Source organism: Alternaria arborescens (assembly GCF_004154835.1).
Source record: "Alternaria arborescens strain FERA 675 chromosome Unknown contig_7, whole genome shotgun sequence".
NCBI classification, from domain to species: domain Eukaryota; kingdom Fungi; phylum Ascomycota; class Dothideomycetes; order Pleosporales; family Pleosporaceae; genus Alternaria; species Alternaria arborescens.
The window spans coordinates 124,339-139,346 of NW_021167862.1; the positions used below are offsets into that span (position 1 = coordinate 124,339).

Genomic DNA, 15,008 nt, shown 5'->3' on the forward strand with positions numbered 1-15,008 from the left:
GGGCGGCCCCCTGTGTTTACCGCTTCCCAAACTGGCTAGGCGGAATGGACATGTGACGCGCGCGACAGTTTCGTGTTCCGAGCTTCACTACCGTCATCTTTAGATCATCTCCATCAACGTTTCGTCGGATTTCTACAATGCTATGACTCTCGAACGAACAAAGAAGCAAGGCCTAGCCCGGTACTCGCACACATGCTGACAATGCCGATCTCCTTGTCTTGACGTCGCAGCTCGCCAAACAGTGTAGCAGTCTGCCGAGCACCCGTCGCCCCAGTAGGGTGTCCGAGAGCTATCGCACCTCCATTCGGGTTAACCTTGTCTTCATCGAGACCCAGCTCCCGAATGCAAGCGATGGTTTGACTGGCGAACGCCTCGTTCAGCTCGATAACATCGACGTCCTTTAGTTGGATACCTGTCCACTCCAGCAATGCAGGTATCGCGTATATTGGGCTGATGCCCATCTCATCGGGAGCGCAGCCTTTGACTTGTGTACCGACGAAGCGGCCAAGTGGCTTCAGACCACGCTCTTTAGCCCATGAACGCCGAGCGAGTATGGTCGAGGATGCGCCGTCGGATATTTGAGACCTGGTAGGTTAGCCACGTAGTAGCTTTGATCTAGATCAACTTACGAGTTGCCTGCAGTACTCTTGCCGTTCTCGCCGAATACAGGCTTGAGCGTCGACACTTTTTCAAAAGTTAAGCCATGTCGAATACCATCGTCCTTGGTTACTTCATGTCCTGCAGGCTGACCGCTTGCTTCGTCTGTCCTCTGAACCGTCACTGGCTCTATCTCCCAATCAAAGCGGCCTTCCCTTTGGGCGCGACTTGCGCGACTATGACTTCGTACCGCATACTCGTCTTGTGACTTTCTATCGACCTTGTATCTTTCCGCCACATTCTCCGACGTGATTCCCATCGGCATGAGACAGTCGCGAGCATCTTTGACGGTTGATCCTAGTAGTGTGGGCGAAACATCGGTCGGGAGGCCCCGCGAGGCGTAGTTCCTTGACATGCTCTCTACACCGCCAGCAAGCCCCACGTCAATTTGGCCCACCATTATCGAGTGCGAGATGTGGGTGATGGCCTGTAGACTGCTCGAACATTGACGATTGACTGTGTGAAAAGTCGTCGAGTTTGGAAATCCAGCATGATTGAGTGCCATGCGCCCGGTCTTTGCGAAACCAAGTTCAGCCAGTACATTCCCAATCATGACATCGTTTACATCATTCTTTTCAATGCCAGCTCGTTGTACGGCAGCTCTCATAATCTGACATGTTTAGCAACAGCGTAGTGCATTCTTATGCCGACACTCACCGGCATCAATATGTCTTCTGGGTGAGCATCTTTGTAACCGCCCTTGAAACTACGATTGATTGGCGACCTAACCGCAGAAAGTAACACAACATCGTTTGGGCTTTTGTGCAACACGTTTCGCGCAGCTTTGCTAAAGGATGCCATTTTGGCGTATACACTGAGAAAATACGCGTTGCATTGCTACAAGAGTAGTTACCTATTGTACTATATCAAATGCCCGAGAAAGTGCCGCATTGTGGTTGTGGTAAGGGCTGTGGCGGGGCGACGTGTATGTGTGGGGCAGGATCGGGAAGACCCCTCCATGACAACTCAGGCAACACCGCAATGATGCTTGCCGGATTTAGCTTGCATGCAGACGCGACTATTCACTTTGAACATTTTCACACGCAAACTGAATTCAACCAAGCACTACACAATGGCGCTCCCAACCAAATACCAAAATGGCAGCATTGACTCCTCTGCCAAGGGGGTGTACAGAGCGTCACCCGTCAAGCTCATGATCTACGGAAATGGTAAGCAGCCTATGGTTACGGCTTCACAATAGCTTACTTTTTTCGCACAGGAACCAGCAACCAGCTTTCGGATGTCATTGCCGAACTCGGTGCTACTAAAGCCTTTATCATTACCGGGCGGTCGTTGTACGAGAAGACGCCTGTGATCAAGAACATTGAGAAAGCACTTGGCTCTGCACATGGTGGTACATTCAGCAAGATTGGACAGCATGCGTATGTGAGATGCAGTTCGATTTCGGCGGTGGAGACTGACATGTCATAGGCCAATTGGGGATATTAAAGAAGCCACAGCCTTGATGGCAAAGTCAGGATGCGATGTCCTCATCTCGATAGGTGGCGGATCACCTATCGATTCGGCCAAAGCGATCGCGTACAATATCCATGAGGAGACCGGAAAGTGGATACCAAGTATCGCCGTACCAACAACGCTCAGTGTAGCAGAAACGACACAGAATGCCGGCTTTACCACCGAGGAAAAGCACAAGATCGCTGTGAGCGACCCTGAACTTGTACCCAAGGCTGTTGTATATGATGGCGAACTTGCCATATACACACCTTTGAACCTATGGACAAGCACAGGAATCCGATCATTGGACCACGCAGTTGAGCTGATGTACCACCCTCTCGCTGCTGAGATTCCCACGAAACGCATGTCTCTGGAGGCTATCAAAGATCTGTTCACGTACTTGCCGCAGTCGAAAGCCGACCCCGACAATGCGGAAGTGCGAACAAAGCTCTTCGTTGCGTGTTATTCCTCACTTTTCCCTTTTCTATACACTGGTGGAGTCGGTCTCAGCCACAGCATAGGTCATGCGATAGGTGCCACCTATAGCATTCCGCATGGTATTACCAGCTGTCTCAGTCTAGCGCCGACAGTACACTTCAAGGCTAGCAACTCAGAGGAGGCAAAGCAGATCGCGAGGATCGTTCCTTACATTGGGAAGCAAAGTACAGGCAGCGATGAGAAGGACTCGCATCTCGTTGCCGACGCTATCGCCGGACTTGTTGAAGAGCTAGGGCACAAGACCACTTTGACAGCTGTAAGCATCTGAGGCATGCCAGGACGACTTGTGCTAATCGTCGATCAACAGTACAATGTGCCGACCGGCGATGCAGAAGAGGAAGCCATCGCGTCACGTGCGCTACACAGTAAAGACCATAAGGATTTTGCGAACTGTGAGTTGTCACGTATGCATTATGGACTTCCATCGACTGACATGCTACATAGTGAAGCGAATCGTCCACGACTTGTACTAACGCGTCCCTTAAGCACAAGCATTAGGTAGCTTCTATAGCAATGTACTTTACTAATTTTTTCAAAATATAAAACCGCGTCCAATGCGCAATACTGCTAGAGTGTCTATTGGCGGCAGGTTTTTTTGAGACGCGATAGCGCGTGGACACGTGAGCCAGTCCGGGTCGTTTTGCTGTTGGAAATGTTTTCCATCTCCGAGCCCCAGTGCCTTTTTCCGCCTCTCTAACGATCCAATGAACGTGCGTTTTGGCCGCAACCTCCGCATCTTGGCCGGCTAAGTCCTTATCCACCTCCGATTGTGGAGCTTTGCTCTTACCCGCCATCGGCACGGCATTTGGGTCGGTCTGACCCAATCGGCTAGTTACTATGATGCATGCCCATGGTGCTCGTGTGGGGAGCGTCAACTCTACTGTACACCACATTTCTCACACGCTGTCTTTGTGCATTGAGTTTTGCGGAGAAGCGGAGGGCTGAGCCAGGTATCGTTGTCGATTGAGCTCTCATTACACTCTTGAAAATAGCCCACGTCTGCAGTAACCTTGTGCGCCATCTCAAACTGTCTTGAAAGGTTTGAAGCTTGTTGGTCCGACTTCTTTTCCTCGTTACGTCGCGATTCATGAGCACGACTCTCACGATGCAACGTTCTCTTCTATTTTCCGCACGCCGCCGCGGCCCAGCGACGGGCTTGCGATTCTTCTCTGCGAGCGCGTCTCGGCCAGCCATTAACAAGATCGTCTCCTCCGCACAAGAAGCCATCAAGGACATGAAGTCCGATACAACAGTCTTAGTTGGTGGATTTGGCTTTTCAGGAGTACCAAACACTCTCATCAATGCTCTACGCGACCGAAGTGACCTCAAAAACTTCACCGTTGTCAGCAATAACGCCGGTATGCCGGGTGTTGGGCTGGGACAACTCTTGGAGACAAAGCAGATTGGCACGATGATTGCGAGTTACATCGGAGATAACAAGGTGTTTGAGCAGATGTACTTGAAGGGTCAGCTGAGTCTGCAATTGACTCCTCAAGGCACGATTGCTGAGAAGTGCGCTGCTGGTGCTGCTGGTGTGCCAGCTTTCTACACACCAGCAGCATACGGAACAATTGGTATGAGAACAAAACAGTTGTACGTCTACGACACGGCTAACAATATGCAGTACAAACTGGTGAACTTCCTGTGCGCTACAACACCGACGGTACCATCGCGAAAATGGCCCCTCCAAAAGAAACACGCGAATTCAACGGCAAATCCTACGTGATGGAAGAAGCCATCTTTGGTGATTACGCCTTCGTCAAAGTCGCAAAAGCCGATCGGCTCGGTAACTGCCAGTTCCGAAAAGCACAGAACAACTTCAATGAAGCAATGGGCAAGAACGCGAAGATGACAATTGTCGAGGCAGATGAGATTGTTGAGGACGGCGAGATTGCACCAGAAGATATTCATCTCCAGGGAATATACGTGAAGAGAGTGATCAAGAGCACCGTTGGCAAGGAGATCGAGAGGAAGGTGTTCTGGAAGAGTCCAGAGGAGCAGAAGAAGGCGCTCTTGGAAGGTGGTAAGTTGTGTTCATGCTATACTACGAAAGGCATATCACTAACCAAATTTATCAGGTTCAACCGAAGCATCACAGAAGCGCGAGCGCATCATCAAGCGCGCAGCTCAAGAATTGAAGGATGGCATGTATGTCAACCTTGGTATCGGCATGCCTCTAGCAGCGCCTGCATTCTTGCCCGAGGGCACCGAGATCGTGCTCGAGTCAGAGAATGGAATCTTGGGTATGGGCCTGTATCCCAAGCCGGGTGAAGAGGTGAGTTTGTGATAACAGTGAAGTGTTTTTAATATCATTAACAAAATCAGGACCCTGACCTCATCAATGCTGGAAAGGAGACTGTTACCCTGATCAAGGGGGCATCAACGTTCGGCAGCCACGAGTCTTTTGGTATGATCCGGTCAGGACGCATAGATGTCGCCATGTTGGGTGCTATGCAAGTAAACCAATACGGAGGTTTGTTTTACACTTCAGTCTTGTTTGCCTCTCCATTTACTAAACACCTCTCCAGATCTCGCAAACTTCATGCTTCCCGGAAAGGTCAAAGGCATCGGCGGGGCCATGGACTTGGTCGCAAACCCTACACAAACCAAAGTCGTCATCACCATGGAACATGTCGACAAGAAGGGCAACCCCAAGATTCTAAATCAATGCACATTCCCCCTCACCGGACAGAAGTGCGTCAGCACCATCATCACAGACCTGGCCGTATTCGACTGCGATCGCGTTGAAGGACTAACCCTGAAGGAGCATGCAAAGGGTGTTACTGTCGATGAGATCAGAAGCAAGACGGAAGCGCCGTTCAAGGTTAGCAAGGACTTGAAGGAGATGAGCGTATAGGCGAGACTAGGAAAAGATACCAATAAAGGACCATTTTAATTTCACTTTAGAATTGTCTAAATTTCGAGGCTCTCGAGACTACCTCACCTACTGCCCCCCTCCACAGCATCCAGTCCTACGTATGCCGGCGCTGGCACATCCTCACTTATATCCCCCGAAGCACTCCAATGTTTCCAAACCAACTTCCTTTGCTCAATCTCATCTGCGATCGCAATGGCCATGTCAGCAACACTTATCCCTGTCAGTCTTCCCTCGAACACGTCTTTGCCCTCCTGCTGCTCACCCACCAACACCATATCATCAACGCTAACCTCATACGTTCCAGTTCTCTTTCCCGGGCGATACAAAGCAGATGGCGAAACAAAACTCCAATTGAACGTCTTACGGTCTTCAAAAAACATGTACGCCGTCCGTCCCGCTTTGATGAAATCCGATGCGTTGTCTTTCACGCGGATCTGCTTCTCGTAGTCTGCGATCACAGTTTTGTCTTCTTCCGTGGCTCTCCCAGAGCTCTCTGCTAATCTGGCTTCGCGATATCGTCGCAGAGAGGTACCCATGATACCCAGACGCTCCTCCATATATGCTATGTGTGCGAGAGAAGTTGAAATCGCCCGGCGGTAGGCGAGAAAAAAGTCAGGATGGTCGACGCACGGAAGGCTAGTGCCAGGAACGTGAAGAGAGCCTGCACCACCGACAAAGAGAAAGTAAGACGATGGGCATATCTTGTGCGCTAGGAGAATCTTCCGAACGGATTCCAAGAATGGCACTGTCGTGCGTCAGTCACTTTCTGTACATGTCCGTGGTCAACTGGAGGCGTACTGTACAACAATGCCCCTGCACCAGCTGTGTGTGGTCCAAATTCACTGACCAGTACATCGATACCCTCAAATTGCTTTGCTAGCTCTTCTGTAGAAACTTGATCGATGTCTACGGGACGTGGAACATAGCGCGGATGCTTTCCCAATTTCTCCGGGTTACGCGATATACCAAAGACGGTATGGCCTCGGTTTAATAGCTCGACACAGAGGTAAGATCCGCCGAACCCTGCAGGGCCGATTACACCCACGCGTAACGACGAGGATGACATGATCCGATCGAATGTCAATGTTGTGATGGCTCTTCGATTTGTAAACCTTAGAGTGAAGTACCTATGGGAATCTGCGCATGAGTATCACCCCATATCTTTGACAGCTTACAGGGTCCTGATGACAGTGAGGCCGGAGTGGTAGCGCCGAGGATATTGAGTTGGGGTAAGGAAGCTGGGGGAGTGAGGGGAGAATGTGGGGCATTGGTAAACGCACATGCAGGGACAGATGACGCTAACTGCTTGAACCAGACACGCTTAAGAATATGGTGAGCATTTCGAAGTCACCTATTTGACCAAAGAGACTATCTCGCGATTGAACTTACTATCTTCGAAAAAAAAAACAGAATCATCTGGCAGCATGGCATTGGCAGACAATTATGCGTTCATCGGTCAGTGGGAGACCACAGATCTATCTGGTATCGATCCACTAACAATGTTCAGGTCTCGGAGCGATGGGCTACGCAATGGCTGCTAACATCCGAAAGAAGATAGACCAGACTTCGACCCTCTATGTTAATGATATCAACGCGTCTGCTTGCTCTCGCTTCAATGATGAATACTCGTCGTACGGCCCCATACAAATCGTCGCTACAGCACGCGAAGCGGCGCAAAACGCAAAAGTACTTATATCAATCGTACCAGGAGGAGCTGATGTGAAGAAAGTGTATCTAGACGAAAATGACGGGGTCATTGCAGCAAAGAAAGACGAAGAAAGGATCATGTTAGAATGCAGCACGATCGATGTGAACACAACAAAAGAAGTTGGCCAAAAGTTAAGAGAAACGAGAACAGGAATATACATCGACGCGCCCGTCTCCGGAGGGGTACCAGCTGCGGAAGCAGGTACTCTAGCGATGTTGATTGGCCATCCAGAACCAGCACAAACACCGACCTCTTTGTCCTCTTCAGATACCCGACTACAGATGACGCTGTCCATGCTTGGTCCAAAATCAAAGGCTTTCTACCTAGATACCCTCGGCGCAGGCTTAACTGCAAAGATATGCAATAACTATCTCTCTGGCACTGTTCTTCTCGCAACCGCCGAAGCGCTCGCAATAGGAGTATCCCATGGTCTTGACCCCGCTGCACTATACTCTGTGATCAAGAGCAGTACTGGCCAGTCTTGGATGTGCGACCATGTCATGCCCATACCCAATGTACAAACCGAATACTGGGTGCCCAGCAACAGTGGGTATAGGCCAGGATTCAAGACGCAGATGATGCTTAAGGATCTGGGGCTGGGCATTGAGAGCGCGAATCAGGTGGGCATTAGACCTAGTATGGCAGAGAGAGCGTTGGAGGTTTGGGAAGGTGCGGCGAAGGATGAGAGGTGTATAGATAGAGACGGTAGTAGCATTTACTTGCATGTTGGGGGTGTGTTGCCGAAAGGGCATGAAGACAAAGCGAAGAAGCAGGAAAATGGATCCTGGGAGTTTGCTGATTGAAGCATTGTGATATCGAATTGAATATGATCTTGTCGCGATGCGTATGCTGAGACCTTCACATGTATTTCATATTACCTATTTTCCTTGGAAAAAGTTCTGAAAAACGTCCTGAATAGTATCAAATCCTGCCATCTCTCCCAATTTCAGAATCCTGTCGTCTCTTCCAATCTTCGCTGGATCACCATCCGGAACCCACCTACTTGTAACACCATCAGCACTCGGTCCGTACACTTTAGCACTCAGCTTCTCAGTCTGCACAGGCGGCCAAGGATCCTCTCCATTGACGAATTTAATGAAGTCTTCTCCATATTCCCGTGCCACTTTCTGTTGCGCATCGTCCAGGTGGTCGTTATAGTTCTGGAAGAGGTATGAGACATCGAGAATATGGCCTGCTTCACCCTGGAAACGACCCTCCCAAGGTATACCTTCATTGAAGTGGTAGAGGAAGAACTTTGAGTCGGCGGTGTTGGGCCAGCCTTTAGCGAAGGCACGAGAAGGCGCGTAGAAGGAGATTTCGGAAGCGAAACGCAGAATCGAAAGAATGCCTTCGTCGTCTGGGGTCTCTGGAGTAATACTGTAGGCCTTAAGAAGTTGTTCCGCTACATCCGGATGAGTGGATAGTGTAGCCTTGCAGGAGTCGATGAACTTTTGTGCGATGCCCGGGTTGCGGCCATCGAGACTTAGATATGCGAGAATGTTGGCCTATATAAGATCAGCTCATCTATCGAAAGTGCCAAATGGTCATACTTACATCTAATTTTGACTCTCCTATCATGAAAGCCTTGCACCACCTCCTGCCTGGCATCATGAAGGCTGGGCTATCCTCCTGAGATGAAACCGTAAGGAAATCGGGTGAACCAGGCATAGTAACGCCATCGATCGAAGGTAGCATTGGCGCTGTCGGGGGAATCTTTTGCCAAAGGTCGTCCACAGGCATACTCAAAAGGGCCTTGATACGATCTTCTGGTGACTTGTCTTTCAGACCAAACGCGTCTATGGCTTGTTGATACGATGACTCTGCCACAAATTCCGGGATAGGCTTGAATAGTAGTACGGCTCCTCCAGTGCTCAAACAGCGCTTCATCAGCGGCTCTTTGGAGCAAAGTAAGACTGTCGCAGATACTGCACATGTCAGTCAAGCTTCTACATGGATATCTTCGCCCACATACATCCGCCAGCACTCTCTCCGCATGCGGTGATCTCATCCGGATCACCTCCAAAACCGCCTATGAACTTTTTGATCCACTGGAAAGCTGTACGCTGGTCGTAAAAGCCGTTGTTTGCTTTGTAACCTGCTTTGCGCAGTTCTTCGGAAGTTGCGAAGCCTGTGAAACCCAGTCGGTAGCTGTATACATCAACACCTGTATAGAACTTTTGCAAAGCACCAGTACACTTACTTTATGGTGATACCGATGACGGGTTTCTTCTTCTCGACAGACATCCTAACTATGGGAGCCGGGTCATAGTGCGGGTACCAGCTACTTCCGACAGCGAATCCGCCTCCATGAATGAAGACAAAGACAGGAAGCTTCGCTTTTGGGTCAATAGCGCCATCCTTGTTCGTTGGCACAGTGATGTTGAGATTCAAGCCTTCGAGATCGGAATGCGCAGGGACCTCTGGGAGCGGCAATGATTTCTGGATAAAACCGAATTCACGTTCAATAGCACCAATTGGAGACACTGGAGGAGGTCTACTTCAATCAGCATTATTGTTCAAATTTCCATGGCCGACATACCCAAACTTCGAGGCGTCTGTAGCGCCAGCTCCATAGCTTTCAACAAGCTCTGGTGCGGCCAAGCGATCCTTTATCGAAGCATACTTCAGACCAAGGAACTGTGCTACCCCATCCACACTCTTGCCCTTCAATTCACCCAGGTGTTCGTGTTTGAGAGTGGCCGACATGTTAGCCGTTGCGCGAGAAGAGATGGTGCGAAACAGAAAATTGGCGGTTATCCAATGATCAACAAAGTGTTTAGTATATTCTAGCGTGTTCTTGGATCGGCAGCGTAAGGATACGTATCATTGGAGCTGTCCGTACGCAAATAGTTCCGTGGGGTAACGACGACCAGACAAATTACCCCGCACTTGTTCTGCCACTCAAGCAGTGGGGCAATCACCAGCAACCAAAGGCTTGCGCGATGTGGGGGTAATCCAACAACTAGGTCTCGCATCTACGAGAATGTCGTGATTAGTGACATCGTAGTCTGGGCTTTGAGCTGGGCAGTTAGCCAGCACGTATACGGCTAGAAAAGGAATTATCGACGTCCATGTTATATGCAGCCAGCTGTTTACACCATTGATCCCAGCTATGAAGGCTAACCTACCTCATACCGATGCCTGCGTTGAACTTGCTCTTCTCGATGGCGGCAGCTTTTTAGGAGATTTGAGTCGTATGCATGCTGGCGAAAACGGTACGTTTCGCATGTATAACTGGGCATTCTATGTCTCGCATCAGGGAAGACATGTACTTTGGGATCTTGGGTTGGACGAGGTACGTGGACTGGAGGCGAAGAGAAACACCGAAGTCTTTTTGTGACTGATTTGTTTTTGAAGGACCGAAGTTGTTATACTCCATGGGTTAATAAATTCATGCTAGAGCATGTCAATCACGTTGGACCTAGGAGGACCATCGTTCAGCAATTATCAGAAAGAGGGGTGTCCGCAGAAGATGTCGATACCGTATTGTTCAGGTATGAGCTCAAAGTTGAATGTGGCGCATGTTGCTGAACAAAAGGCAGTCATGCTCATTGGGACCACTCGCGACCCATCAGCGACGTATTTCCAAATGCGAAAGCGTACTTCGGACCGGGAACAAGGGCAGCATGCCAGCCAGGGCATATGAAGGATCCGAGCCTGCAGTGGGATGGCCGCTTCTTCGACCCGGAGCATTCGACCGAAAAATGGGACGAGCTACAAGGTGAATGGAGACCTTTTGGCCCGTTTGAGAGAGCGCTGGACTACTTTGGTGACGGCAGTTTCTGGGTCCTCGATGCGCCTGGTCATATGCCAGGCAACATGGCTGCTGCAGCAAGACTGCAAGGCGGCGAGTGGGTGATGCTTGGTAGCGATTGTACGTTGCGTCGCATTGTTTTCATTGGCCTTCGCTAATCCTGCAAACTAGGCTGTCATTCGCGGTACGTTGTCCATATGCTGGGCGTATGCTGACCGTCATGGTTGTTACGATCGGGCGCTTGCTGACTGGTTAGGGATTTGTTGGACGGCCTACGAGAAATTGCGGAGTTTCAGGGACCAGGGGCAGTGAGCATGTCTCTTCATACGGACCTCACTTCTGCGAAAGATACCATTGCCAAGATACGACAGCTGGAAACCAATTTTGGTGTTCACACCGCGCTCGCGCACGACGCGTCGTGGTTGAAGCAGGGCACAGATCAAGTGCTCATGTCGCTGCTGGACAGCAAGATGCGCGTCGCAGCCAAGGAGAAGATACCGTTTGATGAGATACCATAGACCGAACGTGAGATATATACTATAGACCGAACATGAGACATGAGTCCGGTTTAGTGTCCGAAGGTTGGATGCCTGATATTCAAGTAGCGCGGCGACGCGCCGGTTACGCGTTTTTCGTGACGTGATTGCTGATGGGGTAGGTATGCGTACAACGGGATGCCTCGATACCACTCGTTTAGGCATGAACATAGCAATAATTCAGATGTGAGCGAACATGAAAAAGAAGTAGAGGCAGACCTCAAAATTGTTGTGCGACGCTTGGAGACGCGGTTGCGGTAGTCGGTTGCCTCAACTGCTACGACCACGCTACTGTAGAGACGCAACCAAGGAAGAACACTGTCATGATATTCTGCGTGACAATATGCTACGCTTAGCGCTCGCATGCTCGGACTCGATGACTTTGAATCATTGAGATACCAAAGTGTTAAAGATAAGTGTGTTAGTATAAATCATGATTGTCGAAGAGATGAACGAATTGTAGGATAGGTAGCACTTGCACTACTAGTGTGTGAGGTATGGCCGAAGAAACACCTGCACGTTGTGAGGCAGCAGTCATGACCCAACTCAACAACACTGACTTCTTCTGATCAAGGCTTGATACCACCGCCAACACGACGATTCATTCTCAATGTTTCACACGATAGCCGAGCTGATGTATCTATGGCCGCATCAGGCGATGAGGCGCTTCCACGTTGACAGTAGGCGTCCAACTATGCGCTAGTTGCTTAGTGCTGATCACTTGCATCCATGGCACCAAGATCGGGGCCCAGGCCTGCTGAATCGCAAGACCTCAATAACATTGGAGCCCCCAAGCTCAGTGAGCCTCAACCTCTAGGCTTTCATCATGGCTCTCCGCGACTTACCATGGGTGACAATACTCTTCTCCGGTGTCGTCGCGGCGCTCGCGTACGGGACGATGAGGCTGATTCAAGTGCGGCGCTTCTACAAGGACCTTGTACGTGGACAGTATCCATCGCGAACTGCTATTGAGGCGACACTGACGATCCATGTAGCCCAAGCCGCCTCACAGTTTTTTCTTTGGTCATCTCAAACTGCTAGGCGAGACTTTCAAGTCACTGCCAAGCGACGTTCATTACCAGGCAGCGGCCGTTACAATTGCCAGGAAATACAACATGCCTGGTCTCTTCTATCTTGATCTGTGGCCCATCGCATGGGGACAGATTGTTGTTACAGATCCAGATGTCGCACTTGAGATGACAGCTGTTCGAAACCACCCCAAACACGAAGCAGAGGGCCAAATGATTGATCCATTGGTTGGTCGTGGGAACATTGTCACGGCTAATGGGCCGCAGTGGAAGCATCTCCACAGGATGCTCAGTCCTGCTTTCGCCATCTCGCACATTACCAACATGAGACCAATGGTTGCTGACGAGGTGATGAAATTTCGGTCGATTATCCACGAGAAGGCCAGATCTGGAGAGGTTTTCAAATTGGAAGACCCTACTCAACACTTGACGTTCGATGTGATCTCGACTGCGACCTTTGGGCGATCTCTCGACGCACAAACCAAGGGTAGTCCTGCTCTGCAGCACTTTGAGAATATGTGTCGTGCTTACATGGCATCGCGAGAATCTGTCAACTACGTCCGGAACTTCTTTGTCAACAGAAAAGTTTCTGCCGAGCGAGACAAGTTAGATGCCATCGTAGTAGATCTCATCAAAGAGAGATTTGAGATTGTAAAACGTAAGTAACAGATGCATTGGGGCATTGCTGTACATAATTGACGTGTAGCTCGCAGGCGATAAGCTCGATCTCTCCGAAAAGCGAGGATTAGGAATCATGGATCTCATCTTGCGAGACTATATTGCAGAGCGACAGAACGACGTGAAGGAGCTCGACCACCAATTCGTCCAAGATGCTCTATCGCAAGTTAAAACGCTATTGATCGCTGGAAGCGGAACTACGTCTGACACCGTCTGCTTTGGAGCTATGATGCTCAGCGTCCACCCTGAAGTAGTTCAAAAGATGCGAGAAGAGCACGACCGCGTCTTCACCCCTGGTATTGAGGCGACTTACGAGATGCTGAAAACGGATCCTTATAGAGTGAACGAGCTTACGTACACAAACCATGTTGTCAAGGAGATCCTCCGATTCTTCCCGATAGGCAACACTGCGCGTAAGGGCATTGATACTCTTAAGTACCAGGGCCGAGAGTGGCCGGCCAAAGATATCATGATTTGCCCAGTCCAACTGGCTATGCACATGGATCCTGCGATATTTCCAGGTAAGTAGCACCTGTCAAGCTTCGTACCTGGTGCGCATTCAGTTACTGAAACCTGTCCCTAGACCCGCTCAAATTTGACCCCGATCGATATGCACGAGAAGATTTCCCGCGTCACGCATGGCGTCCATTTGAAAGAGGTCCACGTGCCTGCCTTGGTCAGCCTCTGGCTATGGACGAGTTGTTGATCACGTTCTTATTGACGATACGAGATTTCGACTTTACATGCGCAGATTTGAAACCTAACAAGACGCCTCGAGTGGACTGGTTCGACCTGGATTTAACGTTCGGCGACCGCGCCTTTCAAGAGTTCGTGTTTGAAGCGAAACCACGCGATGGCATGCCAATGACAGTCAAGAGATCCAACTGGCCTTCGTAGTTGTATTAAATACTGCCGATCTTGGATGCAGACAGCCATCTTAGACGGACATCCCGGTAACTCACATTCTCCAAGATTTCGAGATACGATATACAGCCGAAGTTCTGAATGACAGAATCCATCAAGCTGAGCACAAAGACAGCCAGAAAATTCTAGGTGAAGATACGAGCCCACTTGCAAGTTGGGGAACGGATCGTTTCGGACCGAATATCGGTTCAAAACTGGAGGATGTACAGATGATTCGCAAGACTTCGACAGTGTAGTAAAGTTGAGATACGTTCGGGAGTTGGCAATGCATTCCGCGGCCAGTTATACGGTCAATACCATATTGCAGGTCTTAGTTGTGAGCCACTGAGCGATTATGACGAAACATGCGGAAATTACTATTGTTGAGACATAAGCAAATATGATCCATGCTTTCATCCCGTTATTCAGTCACCCCGCACCCCCGCATCAGCGCATCCCTTGCAATTATTCGGCCGATGCTTATGCGAGCTTGTCATGTATTCTCAATATTGACCGAAGTCGTCCAGGTCTTGTTGCCGTGCCTTGCCTACCGTTGACGGTCGTGGATTTCTATTCAGCCTGAATGTACAGCCAATCGGAGAGCAGTTAGCTCCACTTAGCGCAAACCCCTCACAGACTTTGCAAGTACCATGGGGCTCCGCATGCGGCTCGGGTATACTCTTGGCTGCCGTATGCCTCTGGGCCAAGCATCGGGAGTGGCTTCGGACACAAGAGTGGCTCGGTGGTCGGAAATAAGTGGACTGGCGATCAGTACTCAACCGCGTGGCCATCATAACCATGACGTATAGACATCGTGGGCTTATGTCTTTACCAACCGTGTGCTGACGCAGGGTCACCAACTACGGCTATTTAGTTTGCTATAAGATATGTGGTGAAGAGATGTGAAAGAGAA

General features: G+C 49.9%; 8 protein-coding genes across 8 annotated transcripts; 5 read left to right on the top strand and 3 right to left on the bottom strand.

The window, feature by feature from the left end:
• Window positions 1-140: 140 nt before the first annotated feature.
• Window positions 141-1,458, bottom strand: AA0111_g3764 (3-ketoacyl-CoA thiolase A, peroxisomal; the record flags this gene model as incomplete). Its single annotated transcript, XM_028649686.1, has 3 exons — window positions 141-585; window positions 630-1,267; window positions 1,315-1,458. 3 exons carry the CDS (start codon window positions 1,456-1,458, stop codon window positions 141-143), a joined length of 1,227 nt encoding a protein of 408 aa, XP_028508592.1.
• A 271-nt stretch (window positions 1,459-1,729) lies between these two features.
• AA0111_g3765 (hypothetical protein) lies at window positions 1,730-3,083 on the top strand (the record flags this gene model as incomplete). Its single annotated transcript, XM_028649687.1, has 5 exons — window positions 1,730-1,826; window positions 1,877-2,039; window positions 2,089-2,866; window positions 2,918-3,002; window positions 3,055-3,083. 5 exons carry the CDS (start codon window positions 1,730-1,732, stop codon window positions 3,081-3,083), a joined length of 1,152 nt encoding a protein of 383 aa, XP_028508593.1.
• A 632-nt stretch (window positions 3,084-3,715) lies between these two features.
• AA0111_g3766 (Succinyl-CoA:3-ketoacid coenzyme A transferase 1) lies at window positions 3,716-5,467 on the top strand (the record flags this gene model as incomplete). The annotated part of the gene is made up of 5 exons (XM_028649688.1): window positions 3,716-4,184; window positions 4,235-4,633; window positions 4,689-4,885; window positions 4,936-5,083; window positions 5,139-5,467. The coding sequence occupies 5 exons, from the start codon at window positions 3,716-3,718 to the stop codon at window positions 5,465-5,467; spliced, it is 1,542 nt and encodes a 513-aa protein (XP_028508590.1).
• An 83-nt stretch (window positions 5,468-5,550) lies between these two features.
• Window positions 5,551-6,554, bottom strand: AA0111_g3767 (hypothetical protein; the record flags this gene model as incomplete). Its single annotated transcript, XM_028649689.1, has 2 exons — window positions 5,551-6,233; window positions 6,287-6,554. The coding sequence occupies 2 exons, from the start codon at window positions 6,552-6,554 to the stop codon at window positions 5,551-5,553; spliced, it is 951 nt and encodes a 316-aa protein (XP_028508591.1).
• A 358-nt stretch (window positions 6,555-6,912) lies between these two features.
• Window positions 6,913-7,999, top strand: AA0111_g3768 (hypothetical protein; the record flags this gene model as incomplete). The annotated part of the gene is made up of 2 exons (XM_028649690.1): window positions 6,913-6,943; window positions 6,996-7,999. The coding sequence occupies 2 exons, from the start codon at window positions 6,913-6,915 to the stop codon at window positions 7,997-7,999; spliced, it is 1,035 nt and encodes a 344-aa protein (XP_028508588.1).
• A 75-nt stretch (window positions 8,000-8,074) lies between these two features.
• Window positions 8,075-9,902, bottom strand: AA0111_g3769 (hypothetical protein; the record flags this gene model as incomplete). Its single annotated transcript, XM_028649691.1, has 5 exons — window positions 8,075-8,701; window positions 8,751-9,121; window positions 9,169-9,344; window positions 9,397-9,690; window positions 9,736-9,902. The coding sequence occupies 5 exons, from the start codon at window positions 9,900-9,902 to the stop codon at window positions 8,075-8,077; spliced, it is 1,635 nt and encodes a 544-aa protein (XP_028508589.1).
• Window positions 9,903-10,589: 687 nt separating this feature from the next.
• On the top strand, window positions 10,590-11,468 carry AA0111_g3770 (hypothetical protein; the record flags this gene model as incomplete). Its single annotated transcript, XM_028649693.1, has 4 exons — window positions 10,590-10,690; window positions 10,739-11,070; window positions 11,122-11,134; window positions 11,207-11,468. 4 exons carry the CDS (start codon window positions 10,590-10,592, stop codon window positions 11,466-11,468), a joined length of 708 nt encoding a protein of 235 aa, XP_028508335.1.
• Window positions 11,469-12,312: 844 nt separating this feature from the next.
• On the top strand, window positions 12,313-14,089 carry AA0111_g3771 (hypothetical protein; the record flags this gene model as incomplete). The annotated part of the gene is made up of 4 exons (XM_028649694.1): window positions 12,313-12,423; window positions 12,482-13,172; window positions 13,228-13,713; window positions 13,776-14,089. 4 exons carry the CDS (start codon window positions 12,313-12,315, stop codon window positions 14,087-14,089), a joined length of 1,602 nt encoding a protein of 533 aa, XP_028508334.1.
• Window positions 14,090-15,008: the final 919 nt, after the last annotated feature.